The sequence below is a fragment of the Scyliorhinus torazame genome, chromosome 2 (genome assembly GCF_047496885.1).
Source record: "Scyliorhinus torazame isolate Kashiwa2021f chromosome 2, sScyTor2.1, whole genome shotgun sequence".
In the NCBI taxonomy this organism is placed as follows: Eukaryota; Metazoa; Chordata; class Chondrichthyes; order Carcharhiniformes; family Scyliorhinidae; genus Scyliorhinus; species Scyliorhinus torazame.
Window position 1 is genome coordinate 380,666,428 of NC_092708.1, and position 22,861 is coordinate 380,689,288.

The 22,861-nt window shown below is 48.2% G+C and overlaps 1 protein-coding gene across 1 annotated transcript in view; it reads left to right on the plus strand.

Moving 5' to 3' along the window:
• ak7b (adenylate kinase 7b) overlaps window positions 1–19,397 on the plus strand; it is a 117,821-nt gene extending 98,424 nt beyond the window's left edge. Inside the window, exons 16-18 of the mRNA XM_072493578.1 lie at window positions 2,879–3,099; window positions 18,068–18,226; window positions 19,191–19,397. Of these exons, the coding sequence (XP_072349679.1) occupies window positions 2,879–3,099; window positions 18,068–18,226; window positions 19,191–19,229 (419 nt within the window). The 3' untranslated portion in view covers window positions 19,230–19,397. The remainder of the gene's footprint in view (window positions 1–2,878; window positions 3,100–18,067; window positions 18,227–19,190) is intronic.
• Window positions 19,398–22,861: the final 3,464 nt, after the last annotated feature.

Consider the following 22,861-nt stretch of genomic DNA (forward strand, 5'->3'; position numbering starts at 1 on the left):
TGCATGCTCCTAAGTGCATCCAATTGCTGCTCCAACCGAACCATGCGGTCTGTGAGGAGCTCCAGTTGGGTGCACGTTCTGCAGATGAAGCCATCCGGGACGCTGGAAGCCTCCCGGACCTGCCACATCTCACAGTCAGAGCACAGCACCCCTCTAACTGACATTGCGTCAATTAATTAAAATTTAAAACAATTTTTAAAAAATATATATTTTTTTTAATTTCAAAGTTACTGTTAACTATCTGTTTCCTAGCACTAGATTTCTAATATAAATGTGAAAGCTAAATATAGTACTCTCCGATCTCTGGCTTAGATACCCCATTAAATTATAATTAAGTAATTGTTTAATTAGTTACCAATGCTTAATTTTTTTAATTTAGTGTAGATTCCCAACCAGCCACTCGGGTCACAGCTTTTCTGTGATGTCACTTCAGTTTCCCCCCGACACACACAATTTGAAAAAAGGTATAAAGGTAAAAATGAGTAAAAATCACTTACTTACCTTCTGAGTGTCTTAGATGTTCTCAGGTTCTCTCCCTGACAGAGACTGCTCCTCCACCTCCGAACCTTGACCTGCACAATGCTAATAATATAATAGAATAATAATATAATATAATAATGCTAATAATAATATAATATGGCACTTACCTCACACCAATGGGTCTTATTAATAGGTTAGAGGAGGAGGGCGGGTGGGAGACACTACACGCTGCAAGTATCATCTCTTTGGGCGGTGCTAACTGCTTGCTGCAACGTTCTGTGGAGGTTACTTTTAGCTACTGGTCGAATTTCAGGCAGTGTGCTGTCGTTCCAGGTGAAAGAATCGGGTTTTACAGGTTTAAAATTTTTTTCCCGTGTTTTTTCCCCTTTAAGTGGTCCGGGGCCTCTGACATCACGACACGTGTGACGTAGTGCGTAGGAAGTGATTGCGCATGCGCAGATTGCTGTTCCTTTACTTGGGGCCTTTTTTGCAATTGCGCATGTGCGGCTTCTCGCGCATGCGCAAATGGACCTTCCCGTTCTGTGCGCTCTTCGCGCAACTGCGCAGGTGCAGCACCCTTTCCAAGATGGCTGCAATTCAAAACTGCCGTTCGTTGCTGCAAGCCGACCTCGCAGTGAGTTTTGGCGCCTCTTTTACCTTTTCCTCTTATATGTTCCTCGCAGAATTCTTGGAATTTGTCCAGGACTGCCTGGAAGTCGCTCTTGTTTTGCCCCTTTGAGTACTTGAAAGTCTGGAAGATTTCAGCTGCTTCTGGTCCCGCGATGGTAAGTAGAAGCTTTATTTTCTCTGCATCCGCCACGCCATCTAAGTCGGACGCTACCAGATAGATCTCGAATCTCTGCCTGAACCAACACCAGTTTTCACTGAGATTGCCTTGGTACCTGAGCTGCTGTGGAACCAGAATCCCAAACATCATCTTGCCTGGCTGTTGCTGGTTGTCACTGTTCGCTGAGTTGAAACTATATGGATTTAACAGTCACTCCCTGGGTACCATGTTTTGTTATGCTCTTGATGTAGCATAAGCTGCTTCCTTGACAATCACTCTGACAAAGGAAGGTTCAGACTTGGAGATAGCTTTAACACGTTTATTAAACTATTAACAATTCTCCTACTTGGATTCAACTCTACTGTTAATCCTGATATAGCTACTCAGATTGACTAACCAGTCTGCTACAATCCATGTGGTGCGTGCGATGTTCAATCAACCCTGTGTCTGTACTCACTGAGTGTCTCTACTGGAAAGAGACTGAGCATGTGTGATGTGTCCTTTTATATGGGTTGGTGTAATGCCCTCCTGTGGTAGTGTCACCTCTGTGTGTATCGTGACTGCCCATTGGTCGTGTCCTATCTTACTGACCCATTGGTTGACTGTCTGTGTGTCATGTCTCTGGTGTTCCCTCTAGTGTCTAGCTAGGTGTAGTGTATGTATATTAACTCTTTGTGTACTTACAGTGATGTATATCACCACATCAACCACCTTGCTGTGAATCTAGAGTCACATGTAGGCCAGACCAGTTAAGGACTCTCATGTTCTGTAGACTGGCCGAAGTGAATGATGAACTACAGAACATGTAGTTTAAATAATTTATTAGGAAATTATTATTACTATTATGAAACTATTATGAATTTATTATTGTGTTGCCCTATTATGTATTTTCTTTTATTCCCTTTTCTTCCCATGTACTTAATGATCTGTTGAGCTGCTCGCAGAAAAATACTTTTCACTGTACCTCGGTACACGTGACAATATACAAATCCAATCCAATCCAATCCAACAACTGCGTGATAAGATAACTAGGATAAATAAAATGATAAACTACAAACACTAATTAACTATTGTAGAATTCCTGCAAAATCCGTCTATCCTTCAACACGATCTACTCCCAACTCCTCAGCCACAGGGGCACGTGGCGGGTTTACACTGCCACCTAGTGGTCGGAGGTCGTGCATAACATTATGTACAAACCTACTTTATGTCTATCATCACAAGGACAACACATTTCCTTCCCTAAAGGACATTAGGATAGATTTTTATAACAATCAACACAGTCACCATTTCTGAGATCAGCTTTCAGTTCCAGATTTTGTTAACTGATTTTAAATTCCACCTGCTGGTGTGGTGGGATTTGAATCCATGTCCTCAGAGTATCAGCCTGGGATGCTAGTGCAGTGACATTACCACTATGACACTGCCTCCCGCAGTTTAATGGCATATAAATAAAAACAGAGGTGTAAACCAACAGTTTGAAATGCAAAGGTAATTTTGGACAGCTGTCTACATTAGAAAGAGAAAATTCAATGCAGCATTTTTTAACAATGTTGAAGATTCAGTGGGCTTTCAAGAAAATTTGACAGTGCCTGTACCTGTTCCTTTCAGATGTTTCACAAGACAATGATGCTGAAAACACCCCAGTGATTGATGATATTATAAAAATTGTGGGATCTGCCAAAAATTACGGGCCCACACATGATGAGCTGAAAGAGTTGCAGCGCAGAGAGGCAGATGAGCGCCTGGCCAAAGAGACAGCTGAACTTGTAGAGCGGGAACGCAGGGAGGCAGATGAAGCTGCAGAAAAAGTGGCACGCTGGGAGGAGTGGGTAAGTGAGGGAAACATGCTTGAAGGTGGAACATTCTGTCGGTTTAGGGTAAGATGCAGCACCTGCGTAGCCCATGATTTTCATTAAACTGATCACTGGGCTCCACAATTTCCCATCTGATCACTATCAGATGATTTTTTCTTACCGTTTTGCTTTCCTCCCACCATGAATGTAAACTGATAACTTGTAGTGCAATCCCTTTACTAAAGCACAGAAACTCTCAGCAGATCCATGTCTTCTGATATTTTTGACAGAATTAGTTACACCGGTGTTACGACTGGTGAGGACATGTGTCAGGAATCGGACTTTCTTTCCTAAACCTTGATTGATCATAACAAGGTTTTTCGTAAGTTATAGGGATGACGGTATGTATTTAATGTCTCTACTTAACCATTTATGTACTGATTGCAAACAACTCATCCCAACAGGCTTTCTTGAGTTTAAACACCAAGGGGTTGGTTATTTATTGTGCTTAAACTCCAGCCAGGTTAAATTATAAGTATGTTTCAAACAGTGAACACGCGTCTCAACCTTCGCAACACACACACTCAAAAGCATGCAAATTTAGAAGTCGTATAGTAGGAGGTTAGGTTTTGGCCAAATTCTGATTCGATAGTAAGATGCAAAAAAAAAAATGCTTCCGTGGGGAGCCGAGGAGGGCAGTAGCAATCTTTGCTCACAGGCAAAGAGACTGGGGGCGCTGGGCTTGCACCCTAGTGCTCGGCAGGGGGTGGGGTACCTTCCTTGGGTGGGTCAACATGGGAGGGGTGGGGGGGAAGCGCTGGGGGAGAAATCGCTCAAGGCACTACCATGCCAACCCCATTCTGGGGGCAACCCTTGTTCATGCCCGTCTGCCACACCTATCACCCATAACCCCAACCAACTGCTAAGGCTGTGCGGCAGAAGGTTATCGCTAATAGGGAATTGGCAATCGTGGTTAAGTGAGCACTTGACACATGCCAAATGGATTCCTGTGGGTAGGCCCCTGTTGCCCATGCATCATTGGGCTCTGCCAACCCTGTTGGTTCCCCATAGTCCGCACCATCGTGTCGACGCCCTCGGCGATGCTCCTCAGTGACTGGGACACATCCCCCAGTGACTGGGCTATGCTCCGCAGTGCCTCAGCCAGGCCCGCCTGTGACTGGGACAAGCTCCGCAGCATCTTGGCCATTCCCATCTGAAAGCGGGATATGTCCCGCAGAACGTCATCAAGGTTGGCCTGGGACTGGATGACATCCCCCATTGACGCAGACATTTCCATATGTGCTGGCGAGCGGGAATTGTCGCGAGTTTCCCGGCGCTCAGCCCAGCAAGGCCGACAACACTATTCAACGTTAATTGGTCCACTTAACGAGGCCTCACTGACTTCTCGCTCTGAATGCCAGCTCGCCACCTGATACGCCAGGACTGCGCTCACCAGTCCCCTGCTAACAACGTCGAGCAGCACTTAAGCTGCACTTGCTCAGCCAACCACAGCCAGCTTGCAACAAAGGCTCCCAGGAGACCGGCCCAAGATTTGGGGACGCAGATCTGGGGAGGCTCCTGGATGCAGTGGAGGTCAGGAGGGATGATACTGCTCTATTTGAAGGCTCCTCCTTCTAGACTGACCAAAAGCAACCCGGGTGTTGTAATAAAGACATTTCAAAATGGTCATTCTGGTTATACTCTCCACAATATCTGCAGAGGGTAGTTGATTAATTAATGTCTGGATTGACCTTGGCTATTGTATTATCTCGGTGATGTCCCAGCATTCACTACTGAATGGGCCATTCTTCCTTGTGATGACCTGGGAAGAACAGCAACACTCTCTCTATAGCCAGTGCCCCAACAGACTTATTGATTCTGCCTGAAAGGTAGCTTTATAGAAATGAGAATGGTGAGAGCCAGTTAAAAGTTTCAGTTGATTTTTGAAATAACTCTTGACACCAAGGAGTAATTCTTGACACAGGAGGTTTGCCTTAGCATATCCTAATTGTAATCCACATTGGAAACTTCTAAAAACTGACCAGCTTATCATACCAGACATGACCTGTGTTATGGGCCAGGGATTAGAGAACCCCAAAATGTATCATGGAGTTCACCTGACTCACAACTTTTAATAGATTGTGGTATGGGGAGCACACGGCCCACTCTGCAGGTGTGGTACAGCAGAAATGGAAAAGTATTTTTTAAAGCAAAACAATGTTTATTCTATGAACTTAAGTTAACCTTTTAAAACATACAGTGAACATCTTAGCAACCATTCAAATACAACCCCCAAAGAATACAACACTAAGTAATCCTTAATAACTTCCCAAACAACATCCAGAGACAAAAGAAACACCTTTTATCAGAAGCACATCAGGTTTACATTCACTACTGAGAACATTTATAATTCTGAATTCACCAAATGATCAAGAGTCTTTTCATGGCAGAGAGATCAACAGTACTGCTCTGTCTGGCTTCAGCTCCAACACTGAAAACTAAACTAAAACACACCCTGCAGCAAACAGCCTAAAACAAAAGTAAAAAGCTGACAGACAGCCCAGCCCCACCCATTCTCTGACATCACTGCAGTAGTAAACACCCATTCCTTAAAGGTACTCTCACGACAGATATTTATATACGCACCCCTTTATAAACACCCATTTCTTAAAGGTACTCTCACCTGTGGCAGACATATTAAGTCAGTGGACGAGACCTACCTGTCACATTGCGCCCGAAAAGCAGCCGGTAGATCCCTCTTCCAGGAACTACCCGACTCAACATGCTTCATGAGATCTAATGCAATTTTGTGAGATGTCGTGATGTAAATCCGCCCATTGTGTCCGGGATCACTTTCTGGCAAATCTCCATATTATTTTGTTTTAATTTAAAGTACCCAATTCTTTATAATTTCAATTAAGGGGCAGTTTAGCGTGGCCAATCCACTTATCCTGCACATCTTTGGGTTGTGAGGGTGAGGCCCACGCAGACATGGAGAGAATGTGCAAACTCCACACGAACAGCGACCCGGGGCCGAGATTGTACCCGGGTTCTCGGCACCGTGAGGCAGCAGTGCTAAACACCGTACCACAATGCCGCCCTAAATCTGCATATTAGAGTGAGACAGCTAGCATCACTCTAATATGCATTCCCGAGATCTAACCAAGGCATGGTATCTAACCCCTCGCCTTGGAGGAGCGCTGTTCAGTGCTGGTCTCCACAAACGGGGATCCAATGGAATGGCACTTGTGGGGGTCTCCCAGGGGATCGGAAGCCCCCAGGTGCCTGCCCTCTAGGCAGGGTGGTGCCCTGGTACTGCTGGTTCCACCACCAGCCTGGTACCCTTAGTGCTACCTGGGTGCCAGCCTAGCACTGCCAAGGTGCCCAGGTGACACTGCCAGCTGGCAAGGGCTCTGCCAGGGTGTCATGCTGATACTGCCAAGGTGCCACACTGGCATTTTCTTGCACGATGGGGATGCCCTTTGTGGATGTGGGGGGGGGGGGGGGGGTCCAAGGACCTTATAGGCGAGTTGTTTTTGGGGGGGGGGGGGGAAGAGATTGGGGGTCACGTCGGGGTGTCGAGAGAAAATGGCATCCCAATATCTCCCTGCATTGAGGAGTTCTGGCAAGCAGAGCTCCTCAGTGCACAAAACAGGACTAAGTCCGGCCTAGGCCGCACATTCCCCACTGAACACCCCAATCTACCCAAATGGTCTTTTGATAGTGTGGTGTTTCTTGGCGCTCCAAGTGCCTCCTTCTGCACTACAGGGATTATATGGAACTGATTAATGATTAATATTACACATACACATGTCGCATCATGACATTGGGTACAATTTCTCTCTCAAATCTTTATGTACTCCTAGCAGTTTGAAATTATTGTGGACTGTCCTTGACACAATTCTCTCTGTCATCAGGCTGTATCTATTCCACCTAATGTTTAATTAAACAAATATTTGGGTCCTTAGAATTGTATTCGTTAATATCAACATAAATAATTGGTAACCACTGCAGCCTACAGCGCTGAGGGCCAGGGTTTGAATCCTTGCCCTGGGTCACTGTCCATGTGGAGTTTGCACATTCTCCCAGTGTCTGCATAGGTTTCACCCCCACAACCCCAAAGATGTGTAGGTTAGGTGGATTGGTCACACTAAATTGCCTCTTAATTGGGAAAAAAAAATAATTGGGTACTCTAAATTTATTAATAAATAACTAATTGATAACCTTCAAATTACCAGGTCAATTACATCTGCCGGTTCAATTCCATAATTTAATGGCATTTTTCTTTTGTAAATATTACTTTGAAAAGCTTAGCTCAATCTTCATTATCATATTCATGAAAATGCTAGAGTTTAAATATTATTTTCTCCTGTATTCTTCATCCTGTAATAAATACCATACACATTACTGCATTACTATCCCCAACACGAGCTAATATGGGCATTATTAACGTCAGCGTTTCACAATCAAATATAAACTTGTGGATATTTGCATTTGTCAACAAATTGTTCTAATGGGGGACTTCCGGTGGCCGCAATGGAGGAGTAAGTCGCACATTTGGTGGCTCCCGCTCTGGTCGGACCTTTGGACCTTTGCCCCGGACTTTTTTCCGGTTTAAAACGGCAAATTTGAAGGCTGAGGCAATTGGGCACGTTTCCACGCATTGGTGTATGGAGAAAAGGACCAGAGGTGCACGAAAGATCAGAAACAAGAAGTCAGTAGCGAGCTGTGTTGAAGCTGCAACGGGAGACAGTATGGCCAAGGGCCGGACCCCTGGGGTGGCAGCGCAGCGACCAATGGACCCAGTGATGTAGGCCATTCAGGATGGCTTCGCTAGACAGAAGCGGGAATGCTTGGACCCGATCAAAGAATCAATTGATCGGCTAGAGAGCAGACTGGACGCCGAGGACCGGGCGATCCAGAAGATGGAGAAGGTGCTGCTTGAACAACAGAAGCATCAAACAGCAGTGGAACTGGAGGTGGGGATGCTTCGGGAACAGCAGAAAAGGCTCCTGGAGAAGGTGGAGGACCTTGAGAACCGGTCCCGCCGGCAGAGTCTAAGAATTGTCGGGCTCCCGGAGGGGGCTGAGGGAGCAGATGCTGGCGGGTATGTTCGAAAAGCTGCTGGGGGAGGGGGCATTCACCTGACCGTTGGAGGTGGACAGGGCGTACCGGGCGCTCGCTAGGAAGCCGCGGGGGGGGGGGCTCTCCGAAGGCAAGGATGGTGAGATTCCACAGGTTCCTGGACAAGGAATGCATTCTTCGGTGGGCCAAGCGCACGTGGAGTTGCAAGTGGGATAACAGGATCCTGTGGGTGTACCAGGACCTGAGCGTGGAGTTGGCGAGGAAGAGGGCAGGCTTCAACCAAGTCAAGGCAATTTTCTTTAAGAAGCAGGTGAAGTTCGGTCTGCTGTATCCGGCGCCTCTTTGGGTCACGCATGAGGACAAACATCGCTATTTTGAGTCGCCCGATGAGGCACTGGACTTTGCGAAAAGAAAACGACTGGTGGGAGTCTGAGAACTCTTGGACCTGGAGACAACTTTTGGCCTATATTGGGCCTTTTTTTCTGTTTTTCCGTGTTTTTTCTTTCTTTCCCCCCCCCCCTTGGTTTTTGGTGGGTTTTGTTTTCCAGTTTTTAAATTGGTTATGCCTTCTCGTATTGTTTTTTGTCTGTTTTTTTGAGCTCTGCTTAGGGAAAAGGGGGAGGGGGGAAAAGTCAATTTTTGGGGTTTTTTTGGTTCTTTTTCCCGGTAGATGTTGGCAATGTCCCTTTTGTGTTTTATCGTTTGTTTTTATTGATGTGCACTTTTGTGGGATGGAGACGTGCCTGTCTGAGTTTCTGTGGGCGGTGCTTTTGTTTTCGTGTTCTCTTGCTGCTGGGTGTTGGTTTGGGGATTGTTAGATGAGGGAATTTGTTTGCATGGGGGAGGGGAGCGAGGGAACAATAGGTGGGAGACTTCTTACCGCCAGGGGCGGGGCCACCAAGCTAGCTGGGTGAGCTAGCTCACAGAAGCACAGTGGGGTGTGTGTATATGCTTAATTCATTAGATGGGTTGGGTTTTAGAGTAGTGTTGCTGGGGGGGGGGGCGGGGGGAGAATGGGTTCTGCAGACGTGGGAGGGACTTCGATGGAAGGTCATTGAGGGGGTCGGGGTTGGGGGCTGGAGACGGGCCCAAGAAAGGGGGTGGCTGACCGGCAGGTGCGGGGGGGGGCACTTTGCCCCCCAACTAGGCTGGTCACCTGGAATGTCCGGGGGCTGAATGGGCCGGTAAAGAGTCTTTAAGGTGTGTTTGCGCACCTGAGGGGACTGAAGGCGGACGTAGTAATGCTGCAGGAGACACACCTTAAAGTCGTGGATCAGGTCAGGTTGAGGAAAGGCTGGATTAGTCAGGTTTTCCACTCGGGGATGGATACAAAGACGAGAGGGGTTGCGATTCTGATTAACCAAGCGGGTGGCATTTGAGGTGGGGAGAATTGTCTCGGATGTGGGAGGTCGATATATAATGGTTAGTGGCAAGCTGCAGGGGATGAAGGTAGTGCTGGTTAATGTATATGCACCAAATTGGGATGGTGGGGATTTTATAAAGAGGGTGCTAGGGAAGATTCCGGACCTGGATTCGCACAGGCTGATTATGGGAGGGAATTTTAACACGGTTATTGATCCAGGCCTGGACCGGTTATGCTCGAGAAAGGGTAAGGTGCCAGCAATGGCAAAGGAGCTGAAAGGGTTCATGGAGCAGATGAGGGGGGGGTGGATCCATGGAGATTTAGGCAGCCGAGGGCCAAGGCATTTTCTTTTTACTCCCACGTACACAAGGTGTATTCCCGGATAGATTTATTTGTCGTGGGTAGGGCCCTATTGGCAGGGGTGGTGGACATGGGGTATTCGGCGATTACGATCTCGGACCATGCTCCGCACTGGGTGGACCTGCAGGTTAGTATGGATAGTCAGCAGCGCCCGCAATGGAGGTTGGATGTAGGGCTATTGGCGGTGCGAGAGCTGAGGAAGTGCATGCTGAACTACCTGCAGGTAAACGTTAAGGGGGAGGTCTCAGCTGCGGTGGTCTGGGAAGCGCTGAAGGCAGTGGTGAGAGGGGAGCTGATCTCGATCCGGGCTCACAGGGACAGGACGGATAGGGCAGAAACGGACCGACTGGTAAAAGAGATTCTACGAGTGGATAGGAGATATGCGGAGGCTCCAGAGGCAGGGCTTCTAAGGGAACGCTGGAGGCTACAGGCGGAATTTGGTTTGTTAACCACCGGGAGGGCAGTGGAACAGTTCAGAAAGGTGAAGGGGGCGATCTACGAGCACAAGGAGAAGGCCAGCAGGATGCTTGCACAGCAGCTCAGAAAGAGGGAGGCAGCTAGAGAAACAGGGAAAGTTATTGACGGGGATGGGAACTTAGTTGGGGACTCGGCAGGGGTGAGCAAAACCTTTCGGGATTTTTATGGCAGGTTATACAGGTCGGAACCCCCTGCGGGGCCGGAGGGGATGAGGCACTTTTTGGTCGGGCTGACTTTCCTGAAAGTGGATGGGGAGCTGGTAGAAGGGCTGGGGGCCCCGATCGGGCTGGAGGAGATAGTGGAGGGTCTGAAGACCATGCAGTCGGGCAAGGCCCCGGGACCGGACGAGTACCCAGCCGAGTTCCATAAAATGTTCTCTGGAATATTGGGGCCGGTGCTGATGAAGGTCTTTAATGAGACCAAGGAAAGAGGGGCTCTGCCCCAGACGATGTCACAGGCCATGATCTCGCTCATTCTGAAAAGGGACAAGAACCCGGAGCTATGTGGGTCTTACAGGCCGATTTCCTTGCTAAATGTAGATGCCAAACTTCTGGCCAAACTTTTGTCCTCCAGGATTGAGGACTGTGTACCGGACGTTATAGTGGAGGATCAGACTGGGTTCGTTAAGGGCATGCGGCTGATGGCTTATGTAAGAAGGCTGCTAAACGTGGTCATGATGCCCCCGGAAGATAGGGAAGTTGCCTACCCTACTTAGGGGCTGGTTTAGCACAGGGCTAAATCGCTGGCTTTGGAAGCAGACCAAGGCAGGCCAGCAGCAGGGTTCAATTCCCATACCAGCCTCCCCGAACAGGCGCCGGAATGTGGCGACTAGGGGCTTTTCACAGGAACTTCATTTGAAGCCTACTTGTGACAATAAGCGATTTTCATTTTTTCATTGAGGTGGTGGTCGCGATGGACGCGGAAAAAAGCCTTTGACCGGCTCGAGTGGGATTACTTATGGGAGGTGCTGGAATGGTTCGGGTTTGGAAGGGGCTTTGTTGACTGGGTTAGGTTGCTGTACCAGGCTCCGGTTGCAACTGTACGGACAAACAGGACGATTTCGGACTATTTTAGACTGCACCAGGGGACGAGACAGGGATGCCCCCTCTCCCCACTGCTGTTTGCGCTGGCGATAGAGCCGCTGGCAATTGCTCTGAGGGCCTCAAGGGACTGGAAGGGGTTGGTCCGGGGAGAGGGGGGGTGTGGAGCACAGAGTCTCGCAATATGCAGATGATCTAGTGCTATATGTCTCAGACTCAATGGAGGGGATGGAAGAAATTATGAGAGTTTTAGGGGAATTCGGCCAGTTTTCGGGGTATAAGCTCAATATGGGGAAGAGCGAGATGTTTGTGGTACAGGCGAGAGGTCAGGAGAGGCGACTGGGGGAACTGCCGTTCAGAGTGGTAGGGGACAGTTTCAGGTACCTGGGTATCCAAGCGGCGAGGGATTGCGACAGGCTACATAAATTGAACTTGGCCCGGTTGGTGGATTAGATGAAGGAGGATTTCCGGAGATGGGATGCGCTCCTGTTATCTCTGGCGGGCAGAGTGCAGTCGGTAAAAATGACGGTCCTCCCGAGATTCCTATTCGTCTTCCAATGCCTCCCCACCTTCATCCCGCGTTTTTTTAAAAGCGGATCAATAAAATTATCGTGGGCTTTGTGTGGGGAGGGGGCAAGTCCCCGCGTGTGAAGAGGGCAATGCTTGAGCGGAGTCAGGGGTGGGGGGGGGGGGATGGAGGGCTGGCGCTGCCAAATTTCAGCAATTACTACTGAGCGGCTAACATAGCCATGGTGAGCAGGTGGCTGGTGGGGGGTGAGCCGGTGTGGGTGCGCATGGAGGCGGCTTCTTGTAAGGGCACAAGTCTGGGGGCGTTGGTAACGGCGCCTCTGCCGTTCCCGCCGGCGCAGTACTCCACCAGTCCAGTGGTGGTGGCGGCCCTGAGAGTTTGGGGGCAGTGGAGGAGACATGTGGGAGCAGTGGGAGCATCGGTCTGGTCCCCCATCTGCGATAACCACCGGTTTGCCCCGGGGAGGATGGATGGGGGGTTCCAAATTTGGCAGAGAGCGGGGATTGAGAGGATGGGGGACTCGTTCATAGAGGGGAGCTTTCCGAATGTGAGGGCGCTGGAGGAGAAGTTTGCATTGACGGGGGGAAATAAATTCCGATATTTACAGGTACGGGACTTTTTACGGAAGCAGGTGCCAACCTTCCCACTCCTGCCGCTGAGGGGGATTCAGGATAGGGTGGTTTCTGGAGGATGGGTAGGAGAGGGGAGCGTCTCGGACATATAAAGAGCTTATGGGTTCGGAGGAGTCGCAGACCGAGGAGCTGAAGCAAAAGTGGGAGGAGGAGCTGGGGGGGGGGGGGGGGGGGGAGAGATAGAGGAGTGCCTTTGGGCGGACGCATTGGGTAGGGTCAATGCGTCCGCAACGTGTGCCAGGCTCAGCCTGATCCAATTTAAGGTTGTTCACTGGGCTCACATGACAGTGGCCCGGATGAGCAGATTCACTGGGATGGAGGACAGGTGTACGAAGTACGCGGGGGGGGCCAGCTAATCATGTCCATATGTTCTGGGCATGTCCAAAACTGAGGGGATTTTGGCAGAGGTTTGCCGACGCCATGTCCACAGTATGAAATACAAGGGTGGCTATGAGTCCAGAGGTGGCGATTTTGGGGGTTTTGCAGGATCCGGGAGTCCAGGAGGAGAAAGAGGCGGACGTTCTGGCCTTTGCTTCCCTGGTAGCCCGGAGGCGCATATTACTAACATGGAGGGACTCAAAGCCCCCAAAATGGGAGACCTGGCTCTCGGACATGGCTGGCTTCCTCTGCCTGGAGAAAATTAAGTTCGCCATGAGAGGGTCTCTGTTAGGTTTCACCCGGAGGTGGTAACCATTCGTCGACTTCCTCGCAGAGAATTAATCGTGAGCAGAAGGGGGGGGGGGGGGGGGGGGGGAGTGGGTTAGGTTAGCTTAGTTTAGGGGGGTAAGCAATGGTAGGACCTGTGGGAGAGGGAGGCGGTATTTGTACCATGTTTATATTTTTCTTGTTATGTACATTGTTGATTTTGTTGCTGTTACAATGCCAAAGAAATAGCTCAATAAAATGTGTATTAAAAAATCCCAAATTGTTCTGATGAAGTGGTACATGGAAGAATGTCACAATCCATCTGTGCTCTTTACAAATGCTGATGTATTTTCAGCAATTTTGTTCTTGTTTTGATTTCATATTTTTGCTTCCTATTTCACAAATTATTTTCTTGTTTTCTGAGGAAATGTAGTTGTATTAGGGATTTTAATTAGATTTAATGTTTTTATATTTGCAATGCACAATAAAACACAAACACTACATCCTTCATGCTTGAATGAAATCTGGATGTCGTAAATATTAGCAATTTCAGAAGCTTTATTTTCATAGCCATAAGCTTTTTCCCTTGTAAATCTTATTTGTTTTGCATTTCTGTAGATTTCTGTAATATTCAATTTGGCCATCCCTTGATAGAAACATATGAACATAGAAAATAAGAGCAGCAGTGGGCCATTCAGCCCCTTAAGCCTTCTCTGTCATTCAACCAGATTATGGCTGGTCTATCTCAACACTATTTTCCAACACCATCCCCATTTCCCTTGATATCATTAATAACTAAAAATCTATGATCTCTGTCTTGAACATACTCAATGATTAAATTTCCACATCCCTCTGGAGTAGAAAATTCCAAAGATTTAACACCCTCAGTAAATAAATTCTTCAACCCAGTCCTAATTGGCCTACCCCTTATTCTGAGACTGAGCTCCCCCTGGTTCTAGACATTCCAGCCAGGAGAGACATCTTTCCTGCATCAACCTTGTGATGCTCTGTAAGAATTTTACACGTTTCAATTAGATCGTCTCTTATGCTTCTAAATGCTATACAGGCCCAGTCTCTTCAGTCTCTCCTCGTAGGAAATCCTGCCGTCTCAGGATTCAGTCAGGTGAATATTCATTGCACTCCCTTTATGGCACGTATATCATTCCTTAGGTAAGGAGACCAAAATTACACATAATACTCCAGGTGTGATCTCACCAATTGCAGTAAAGCATCTCTCCTCCATACTCAAATCCTCTTGCATGCAAAGCCAACATATAATTTACCTTCCTTATTGCTTGCTGCACCTCCATGCTAACTTTCAAAGGCTAATGAACAAGAACACCAAGGTCCCTTTGGGCATCAACATTTCCCAATCTCTCACTATTAAAAAAACTCTGCATTTCTGTATTTCCTACCAATGTGATTGACTTCAAATTTGTTTGCATTACATTCCATCTAACATGTTCTTGTCCATTCACTTAGCCTGTCTAAATCCCATTGAAGTCTCTTTGCATCCTCCTCACAACTCACATTCCTAGTGGCATCAGCAAATTTGGAAATGTTACATTTGGTTCACACATCCAAATCATTGATATAGATTATGAACAGCTGGTGCTCAAGCACAGACATAAGTCGCAGCCGACTAATCATTGCCTGCCAAACTGAGAATGACCAATTTATTCCTTCTCCCTGTTTTCTATCCATTAACTACGACTCAATTCTTGACAGTAAATTACCCCCAAAACATTGTGCTCTAATTTTGTTTGCTAACCTCTAGCGTGGGACCTTATCAAAAGCCTTCTGAGAATCCAAATACACCACATCCACTGGTTCCACCTTATCTATTCTGCTTGTTACATCTTTAAAACTCACAACAACTTTGTCAAAAATGCCTTTTATAAATACATGTTGACTTTGCCCATTCCTATCATTATTTTCTATGAGTTCATTTATCACACCCTTTGTAATCGATTCACCCGAAAAATGACTAAGTGTCATTTTGGACAAGTTTGAAGTTTGTTGGGGTGTTTCCTGCCAATTTTTGGGGCGAGATCGAGAAATGGATTCACCCACATTTAGTAATTTTTTGGGGGCCTCGGTAGTTTCTTCCCAGTCTAGCCCACACTTTTCCAGCAATGGGGAGCTGAGCTCGCCGGCGAGGCCGGCTCCTCAGAGATTGGGGTACCCAGAGGTAGGGTGGGGACTCTGGAGCGAAGCACTGAGCAGGGCGAACTCCACCTCCTCCTGTGCAAGACTAAGCCTAATGCAGCTCAAAGTGGTGCACAGAGCACACCTGACTAGAACCCGAATGAGCAGGTTCTTCCTGGAGGTGGAGGACAAATGTGAGTGGTACCAGAGGGGCCCGGCCAACCACACCCACATGTTTTGGGCTTGTCCCAAACTTGCTGAGTTTTGGACAGCCTTCTCCGAGGCAATGTCCAAGTTTGTGGGGGTGAGGGTGAAGCCATGCCCAATAGTGGCAATCTTCGGGGTATCGGAGCAGTCAGAGCTACATATGGGGAAGGGGGCTAACGCCCTTGCTTTCATTCCCTAATAGCACAACGGACAATCCTGCTCGGCTGGCGATCGGCAGCACCACCCACGGCTGCAGACAGGCTCGCTGACCTCTCAGATTAAGATCTGAGAAGGCTTCCTGGATACTTGGGGACAGTTTGTCGGCCTGTTCCAAAACTCGTTTCAGGCCAGGAACGAGGAGTAAGCTAAGAATGAAAAAAACAAGATAGATGAGGAACCAAAGGACTGCGCAACCCGGGGTGGGGTGGGGTGGGGGGGACGGAGGGGGGGGGGGGGGGGCAGAAGTACGGTGGGGAAACCACAAGAGAAGAGGAGGGTTGCTGAAGCCAAAGGGGGGGGGGATAAAGGGAGGGGGGGGGGGGGGGGTAAAGGGAGGGGGGGGGGGGGAGGGGGAGGAACTATAGACCGATCCAGAGGGCAACGAAATGTACATAGAGTCAGTTAAATGAAGGACAAAATAAACCTCTCTGTACATAAAGTAAATTAGCGCGGGCAAGAAAAATGTAATGTAAACACACAACAACTGTTTATAAATATGCGAAATGCCAATAAAAGGATTTCAAAAAAAAAAGATCGGGGCACCATTTTGAAAGGGTACCTCGATCTCTAAGTGAGCCTGAGGGACCCCCACATACCACAGCCATGGACAATGCCATTCCCCTTAGACATGGGCATTACCCTCCAAACCCCCATGTGAGCGTACCCTGCTATGAAGTCGCTAAGAGCACCCCCCTTTTAGGACCCCCTTCTTTCAGGACCCCCCCCCCTCCCCCCCGTCACTTCCCTACTCTTTATGAATCCCCTTCACTCCCCCTTTCATGGGCAAGGCCTACCTCAGGCCCCGACCCTTGGCAGTGCCAACCTGGCACCCGGGCACCTTGGCATTGCCAGCCTGGCACCGTCATAGGTCGGGTGCGTCGCACAAGTATTTGTGCCCGGCGTGAAACCTGATTTGGGCCTCTCCTGCAATGTTCGGGCACTTCCAAATTGGCATCGGGTGCATCACGGGGGGGGGGAAATCACACCCTAGATCTTTATCCTAATGTACTTAAGATTGATGGAATGGAGTTAGTTCCTGAGAAAAATACTGTTTGATATGCTTATTAAAGTTTCATTTACAGGACGTCTATACACTGTTACGACACCCTGGCCTGGGGCACAGTCAATTCCAGCCCCCCCCCCCTTTGACCCGGAGTCACAACACAATTGAATGAGTCAATAATTCTTAGAGACTGCCCAATCATTACAGTCACCAGGTTTGTAGATTTAAACACAATTACTTTTTATTTATAACAAGAACAATAATGAAGGGTTGGCACGGTGGCACAGTGGTTAGCACTGCTGCCTCATGATGCTGAGGACCCAGGTTCGATCCTGGACCCGGGACACTGGCCGTGTGGAGTTTGCGTTCTCCCCGTGTCTGCGTGGGTCTCACTCCCACAACTCAAAGATGTGCAGGTTAGGTGAATTGGCCACACTAAACTGCCCTTTAATTGGAAAAAAATAATTTGTTACTCTAAATTAAAAAAAAAGAACTATAATGAAATATAAAGCAAATATAACTGGGTAACTATTATGTAATTCCTAATCGCCTACTTTAACTTGCCCCCACCCTCTACACAGACAAAGATAGACAAACACAGAGGGGAAAAGAGGGATGAAAATAATAAGTAAAATAAAAGATAAGTGAAATTGTGCTTTCCAGTCTGTGATGGATTTCACTGTAGATTCACTCAGGTGTCTGCAATTTCAGAAATACAGCATTTCTTTCCGGAGAAAACATGAGAGAGAGAGCAGGTCCTTTCCCGTGTGTCCAGGGACCCGACACTGCTTTCCTTGAGTCTCTGAAAATCATCCCACTCAATTAGGGCCCAATCACCACCAGTTACCAGGCAGAATATAGCCTTTTGGCCAATTCATTGGCCACCAGCCAAACAATCTAACCGAGTCCCACCCCATCTCTCGGGTACCACAAAGTCTCAGTTCTGTTGTCGAAGAATAGCACCATATACTATGTTGCAACTTTTTGAATTCATCATTTTCTCTGCTGCATGACATAAAGGGACATGTCCATTAAGCATTCATGGATCAAAAATGACAACGGCAAAAAATAAAGAAAGGGAAATAAGGGAATCATCAGGAAGGACCCTTACAATACATATGTGTTTATAGCTAAGAAATAGGAGCAAGAATAGACCTTTTGGCTTTTTGAGCCTAATCCGCCATTATGATCATGGTTGATCTTCAAACTCAATTCCACCTTCCAACACTATCCCCATATCCCTTACCTTGTCTTTCTGTCAGCTGAAACATTATTGTCTGTGCTTTGTTTATGCAGAACACACGCCTGGAGGAGGTAAAAAGACAAGAACAGGAATTTCTTGAAACTCATTCGATTCCACTACGAAATTATTTAATGCAGAACGTCATGCCTACACTGACCAAGGGGCTGATTGAGTGCTGCAAGATCAGACCCAATGACCCAGTGGATTTTCTGGTAAGGGAAGTAAAATATTGATTCCCTTGCCACCACCACCCTCAACCTTTTTTAAAATTATCCTCCTTCCATTGGACACAAACCAATAGTGACTCATTGCACTTATGGTAATCGGTACTGTTACCAGGCCAGGATCATTGTGACGGGTGAAATATCCAGTTTTCTATCCCGATCGGCAGGCCAGGGAAACCTTCCACCACTATGACTGGTTAAACAGATGTTAAAAGAAATAAGAGCTGTGAAGCAAGTATTTCTATATGTTTGATTTAGTGGCAAGCACCTTTATTCCACAGTACAGTGATACATTTCACATTAAAACAACTTTAGCCCTTTCTGCTTAAGAGATACACATGGCTTCACAGATATCAGCAGTACTCTGTCGATTTCTCACAGAAAAAATGTAAGCACTTTGTGTACTTGTCCATTAAATATAATGAATGCTCGATATTTCAGAAACTACATTGGAATCACTGGATAACAAGCAATGGTATCAGGTAATATCCCCCACCCATAGCCCTGCCTGTGCTACCTTCACCCCACTTTTAAAGCAAATAGTAGTTTCTCTGCTGCAATCTGCGCCCCCAGCACCCCCCCCCCCCCGACCTCCAAGCATCATCCATCCCCACCACAGGTGAGATCAGACAATGCAGCAGCGAATTCACAAACCTGCAGTTTTTAAAGATCACATAGCTGGAATGTCCATTTATTTTACCTGTTCTTCCTGTGACAGAATGTAAAAATATGAAGGTATACACAAACATAAAGGTATACAGCTGGCTCCTCCTTTAACGTTAAGGTTTCTAATGAATGTTTTCCGAAACAGATGATCGTATATCAAGAAAAGATTTACCATGTCCCATTTCAATTATACCTCCCTTAAATACTCCCTGTATATGTTAATTCCCACCACCCTTATCCAGAACTGGTCAACCATACTAATATGTACCATGTGTTTATTTTCAAGGCTGAGTACCTGTTCAAGAATAATCCACAAATTGAATGAAGAGAAAAAAGAAGTTAATTTGCTTCCAGCAATCAAATAGATGTTAAAATCAGTTCTGATAAAATGCCAATGATTAGGACGGGGTCTTTTTAAATGGTATATTAGCAAAAAGAGTTGTAGTGGAAATGTAATTTGTGGTATTAAAATAAATTCTGCTTATACATTTGACGAAAGAGACACACATTCATTTGTACTTTAAAAAAAAAATTAGTGTACCCAATTCATTTTCTCCAATTAAGGGGCAATTTAGCATGACCAATCCACCTACCCTGCACATCTTTGGGTTGTGGGGGTGAGACCCATCAAACACTGGGAGAATGTGCAAACTCCACACGGACAGTGACCCAGGCCAGGATCGAACCTGTGACCTCGGCGCCATGAGGCAGCAGTGCTAACCCATTGTGCCACCGTGCTGCCCTTTTCATTTGTACTCTTACAGTGCAACACCTTTGTATTAGTCTGACTTTAGAAAGAAATCCTATTCCTTCATTGGCCATTTGGTTAATCTGTAGGCTATGATTAAGATGAACAAAGATCAAATATGAGCAATGATATGCTTTTTCAGCCAGGTTGAGAAAGGAACATAGAAAATAGGAGCTGGAGGAGGCCATTCGGTCCTTCGATCTGCTCTGCATTCGTTATGATCATGGCTCATCATCCAACTCAGTAACCTGTTCTCCCTTTACCCCCCCCCCCCCCCGTATCCTTTAATCCCAAGAGCTATATCCAACTCCTTTTTTATAAAAAATATATTTATTAAAGTTTTTTACCCCTTACAAACAATAACCCCCCCCCCCGTAACAAAATAACACGAAAACGCACTGAGCAAGATATATACATGGCAAAATGGTATATTTACATAGCTTTATACACTGGCTCTCTCCCGCACGTGCCAGTTTCCCCCACCCTTCATGTTATCTCCTGCTCCTAAATCCCCCCAAGCAACCCCCCATGCCCCCCCCCCCCCCCCCCCCCCCGGGTTGCTGCTGCTGCTGACCGAACTTCCTCTAACGCTCCGCGAGATAGTTTAGGAACGGTTGCCACCGCCTGTAGAACCCCTGCGCAGACCCCCTTAAGGCAAACTCAATCCTCTCCAGCTTTATGAACCCAGCCATGTCGTTTATTCAGGCCTCCACGCTAGGGGGCTTCACCTCCTTCCACATTAGCAAGATCCTTCGCCGGGCTACTAGGGACGCATAGGCCAGAATGCCGGCCTCTTTCGCCTCCTGCACTCTCGGCTCGTCCACTACCCCAAATATTGCTAGCCCCCAGCTTGGCCTGACCCGGACTTTCACCACCTGAAAGTAGCTCCCGCCACTCCTCTCCAGAACCCCTCCAGTGCCGGGCATGACCAAAACATATGGACATGGTTCGCCGGACTCCCTGAACATCTTCTGCATCTGTCCTCTACCCCAAAGAACCTACTCAACCTCACCCCCGTCAAGTGCGCTCTGTGAACCACCTTATATTGTATCAGGCTGAGCCTGGCACATGAGGAGGAGGAATTAACCCTACCCAGGGCATCAGCCCACAAACCTTCCTCGATCTCCTCCCCCAGCTCCTCCTCCCATTTACCCTTCAACTCTTCTGCTAGCGCTTCCCCTCTTCTTTCATCTCTTGGTGTATTGCCGAAACCTTGCCCTCCCCGACCCATACACCCGAGATCACCCTGTCTTGAATTTCTTGTGCCGGGAGCAACGGGAATTCCCTGACCTGTTGCCTCACAAAAGTCCTCACCTGCATATATCTAAATGCATTTCCCGGGGGTAGCTCAAACTTCTCCTCCAGTGCCCCTAGGCTCGCAAATGTCCCGTCAATGAACAGGTCCCCCATTCTTCTAATCCCCGCCCGATGCCAGCCCTGGAACCCCCCGTCCATCTTCCCCGGGACAAACCGGTGGTTACCCCTGATCGGGGACCACACCGAGGTTCCCACTGCACCCCTGTGCCGTCTCCACTGGCCCCAGATCCTTAGCGTTGCCGCCACCACCAGGCTCGTGGTATATTTTGACGGCGAGAACGGCAGCGGTGCCATCACCAATGCCCCAAGCTCGTTCCTTTACAGACCGCCATCTCCATCCTCTTCCATGCCGCCTCCTCTCCCTCCATAACCCACTTGCGGATCATCGCCACATTTGCTGCCCAGTAGTAGCTCTCCAGGTTTGGCAGCGCCAATCCTCCTCGGTCCCTGCTGTGTTCCAGGAACCCTCTCCTTACCCTCGGGGTCTTATTCGCCCACACAAACCCCATAATACTCCTACCTACTCTCTTGAAAAAGCCATTGGTGATCACGATGGGAAGGCACTGAAACACAAACAAAAACCTCGGAAGGACCACCATTTTGACCGACTGCACTCCACCCGCCAGCGAGAGCAGTAACATGTCCCATCTTTTGAAGTCCTCCTCCATTTGGTCCACCAACCTCGTCAGATTCAGTTTATGTAGGGCACCCCAACTCCTGGCTATCTGGATCCCCAGATACCAAAAACTCCCCACCGCCCTCCTCAGCGGTAGGTCCCTTATCCCTCTTTCTTGGTCCCCTGCCTGTAATACAAAGAGCTCACTCTTCCCTATATTGAGCTTAAAGCCCGAGAACTCCCCAAACTCCCTAAGAGACTGCATGACCTCCACCATCCCCTCCATTGGGTCCGCCACGTACAGCAACAGGTCATCCGCATATAGCGACACCCGATGCTCTTCTCCCCCTCGGACCACCCCCTCCATTTATTAGACTCCCTCAGTGATATGGCCAAGGGTTCGATCGCCAATGCAAACAACAGGGGGGACAGGGGGCAGCCCTGCCTCGTTCCTCGGTACAGCCGAAAGTACTCCGACCTCCGCCGGTTCGTCACTACACTCGCCACCGGGGCTCTGTAAAGGAGCTTAACCCAGCTGATAAACCCTCCCCCGAACCCAAACCTACGCAACACCTCCCAGAGGTACTCCCACTCTACTCGGTCAAAGGCCCATTCCGCGTCCATAGCTGCCACTATCTCCGCCTCTCCCTCCTCCGATGGCATCATTATCATGTTTAAGAGCCGCCGCACATTAGTGTTTAATTGCCTGCCCTTTACGGATCCCGTATGGTCCTCATGAATCACCCCCGGGACACAATCCTCAATCCTCGTGGCCAGCACTTTTGCCAATAACTTAGCGTCCACATTGAGGAGCGAGATCTGCCTGTACGATCCACATTGCAGTGGGTCCTTGTCTCGCTTTAGAATCAAGGAAATTGTCGCCTCCGACATTGTGGGGGGCAGGGTCCCCTCCTCTCTTGCCTCGTTAAAGGTCCTCACTAGTAGCGGGGCCAACAGATCTACGTACTTTCTGTAGGACTCCATCGGGAACCCGTCCGGCCCCGGGGCCTTCCCCGCCTGTATACTCCCCAAACCCTTGCTCAGCTCCTCCAACCCGATTGGTGCCCCCAAACCAGCCACCTCTTGCGACTCGACCCTCGGGAACCTCAGTTGGTCTAGGAATCGTCTCATCCCCGCTTCCCCCCCTGGGGGCTGGGATCTGTACAGCTCTTCATTGTATTCCTTGTTTACTTTCGTTACACTCCGAACCGTGGCTCCCCTTCCATCTTTGATTCCCCCTATTTCCCTCGCTGCCGTACTCTTACGGAGCTGGTGT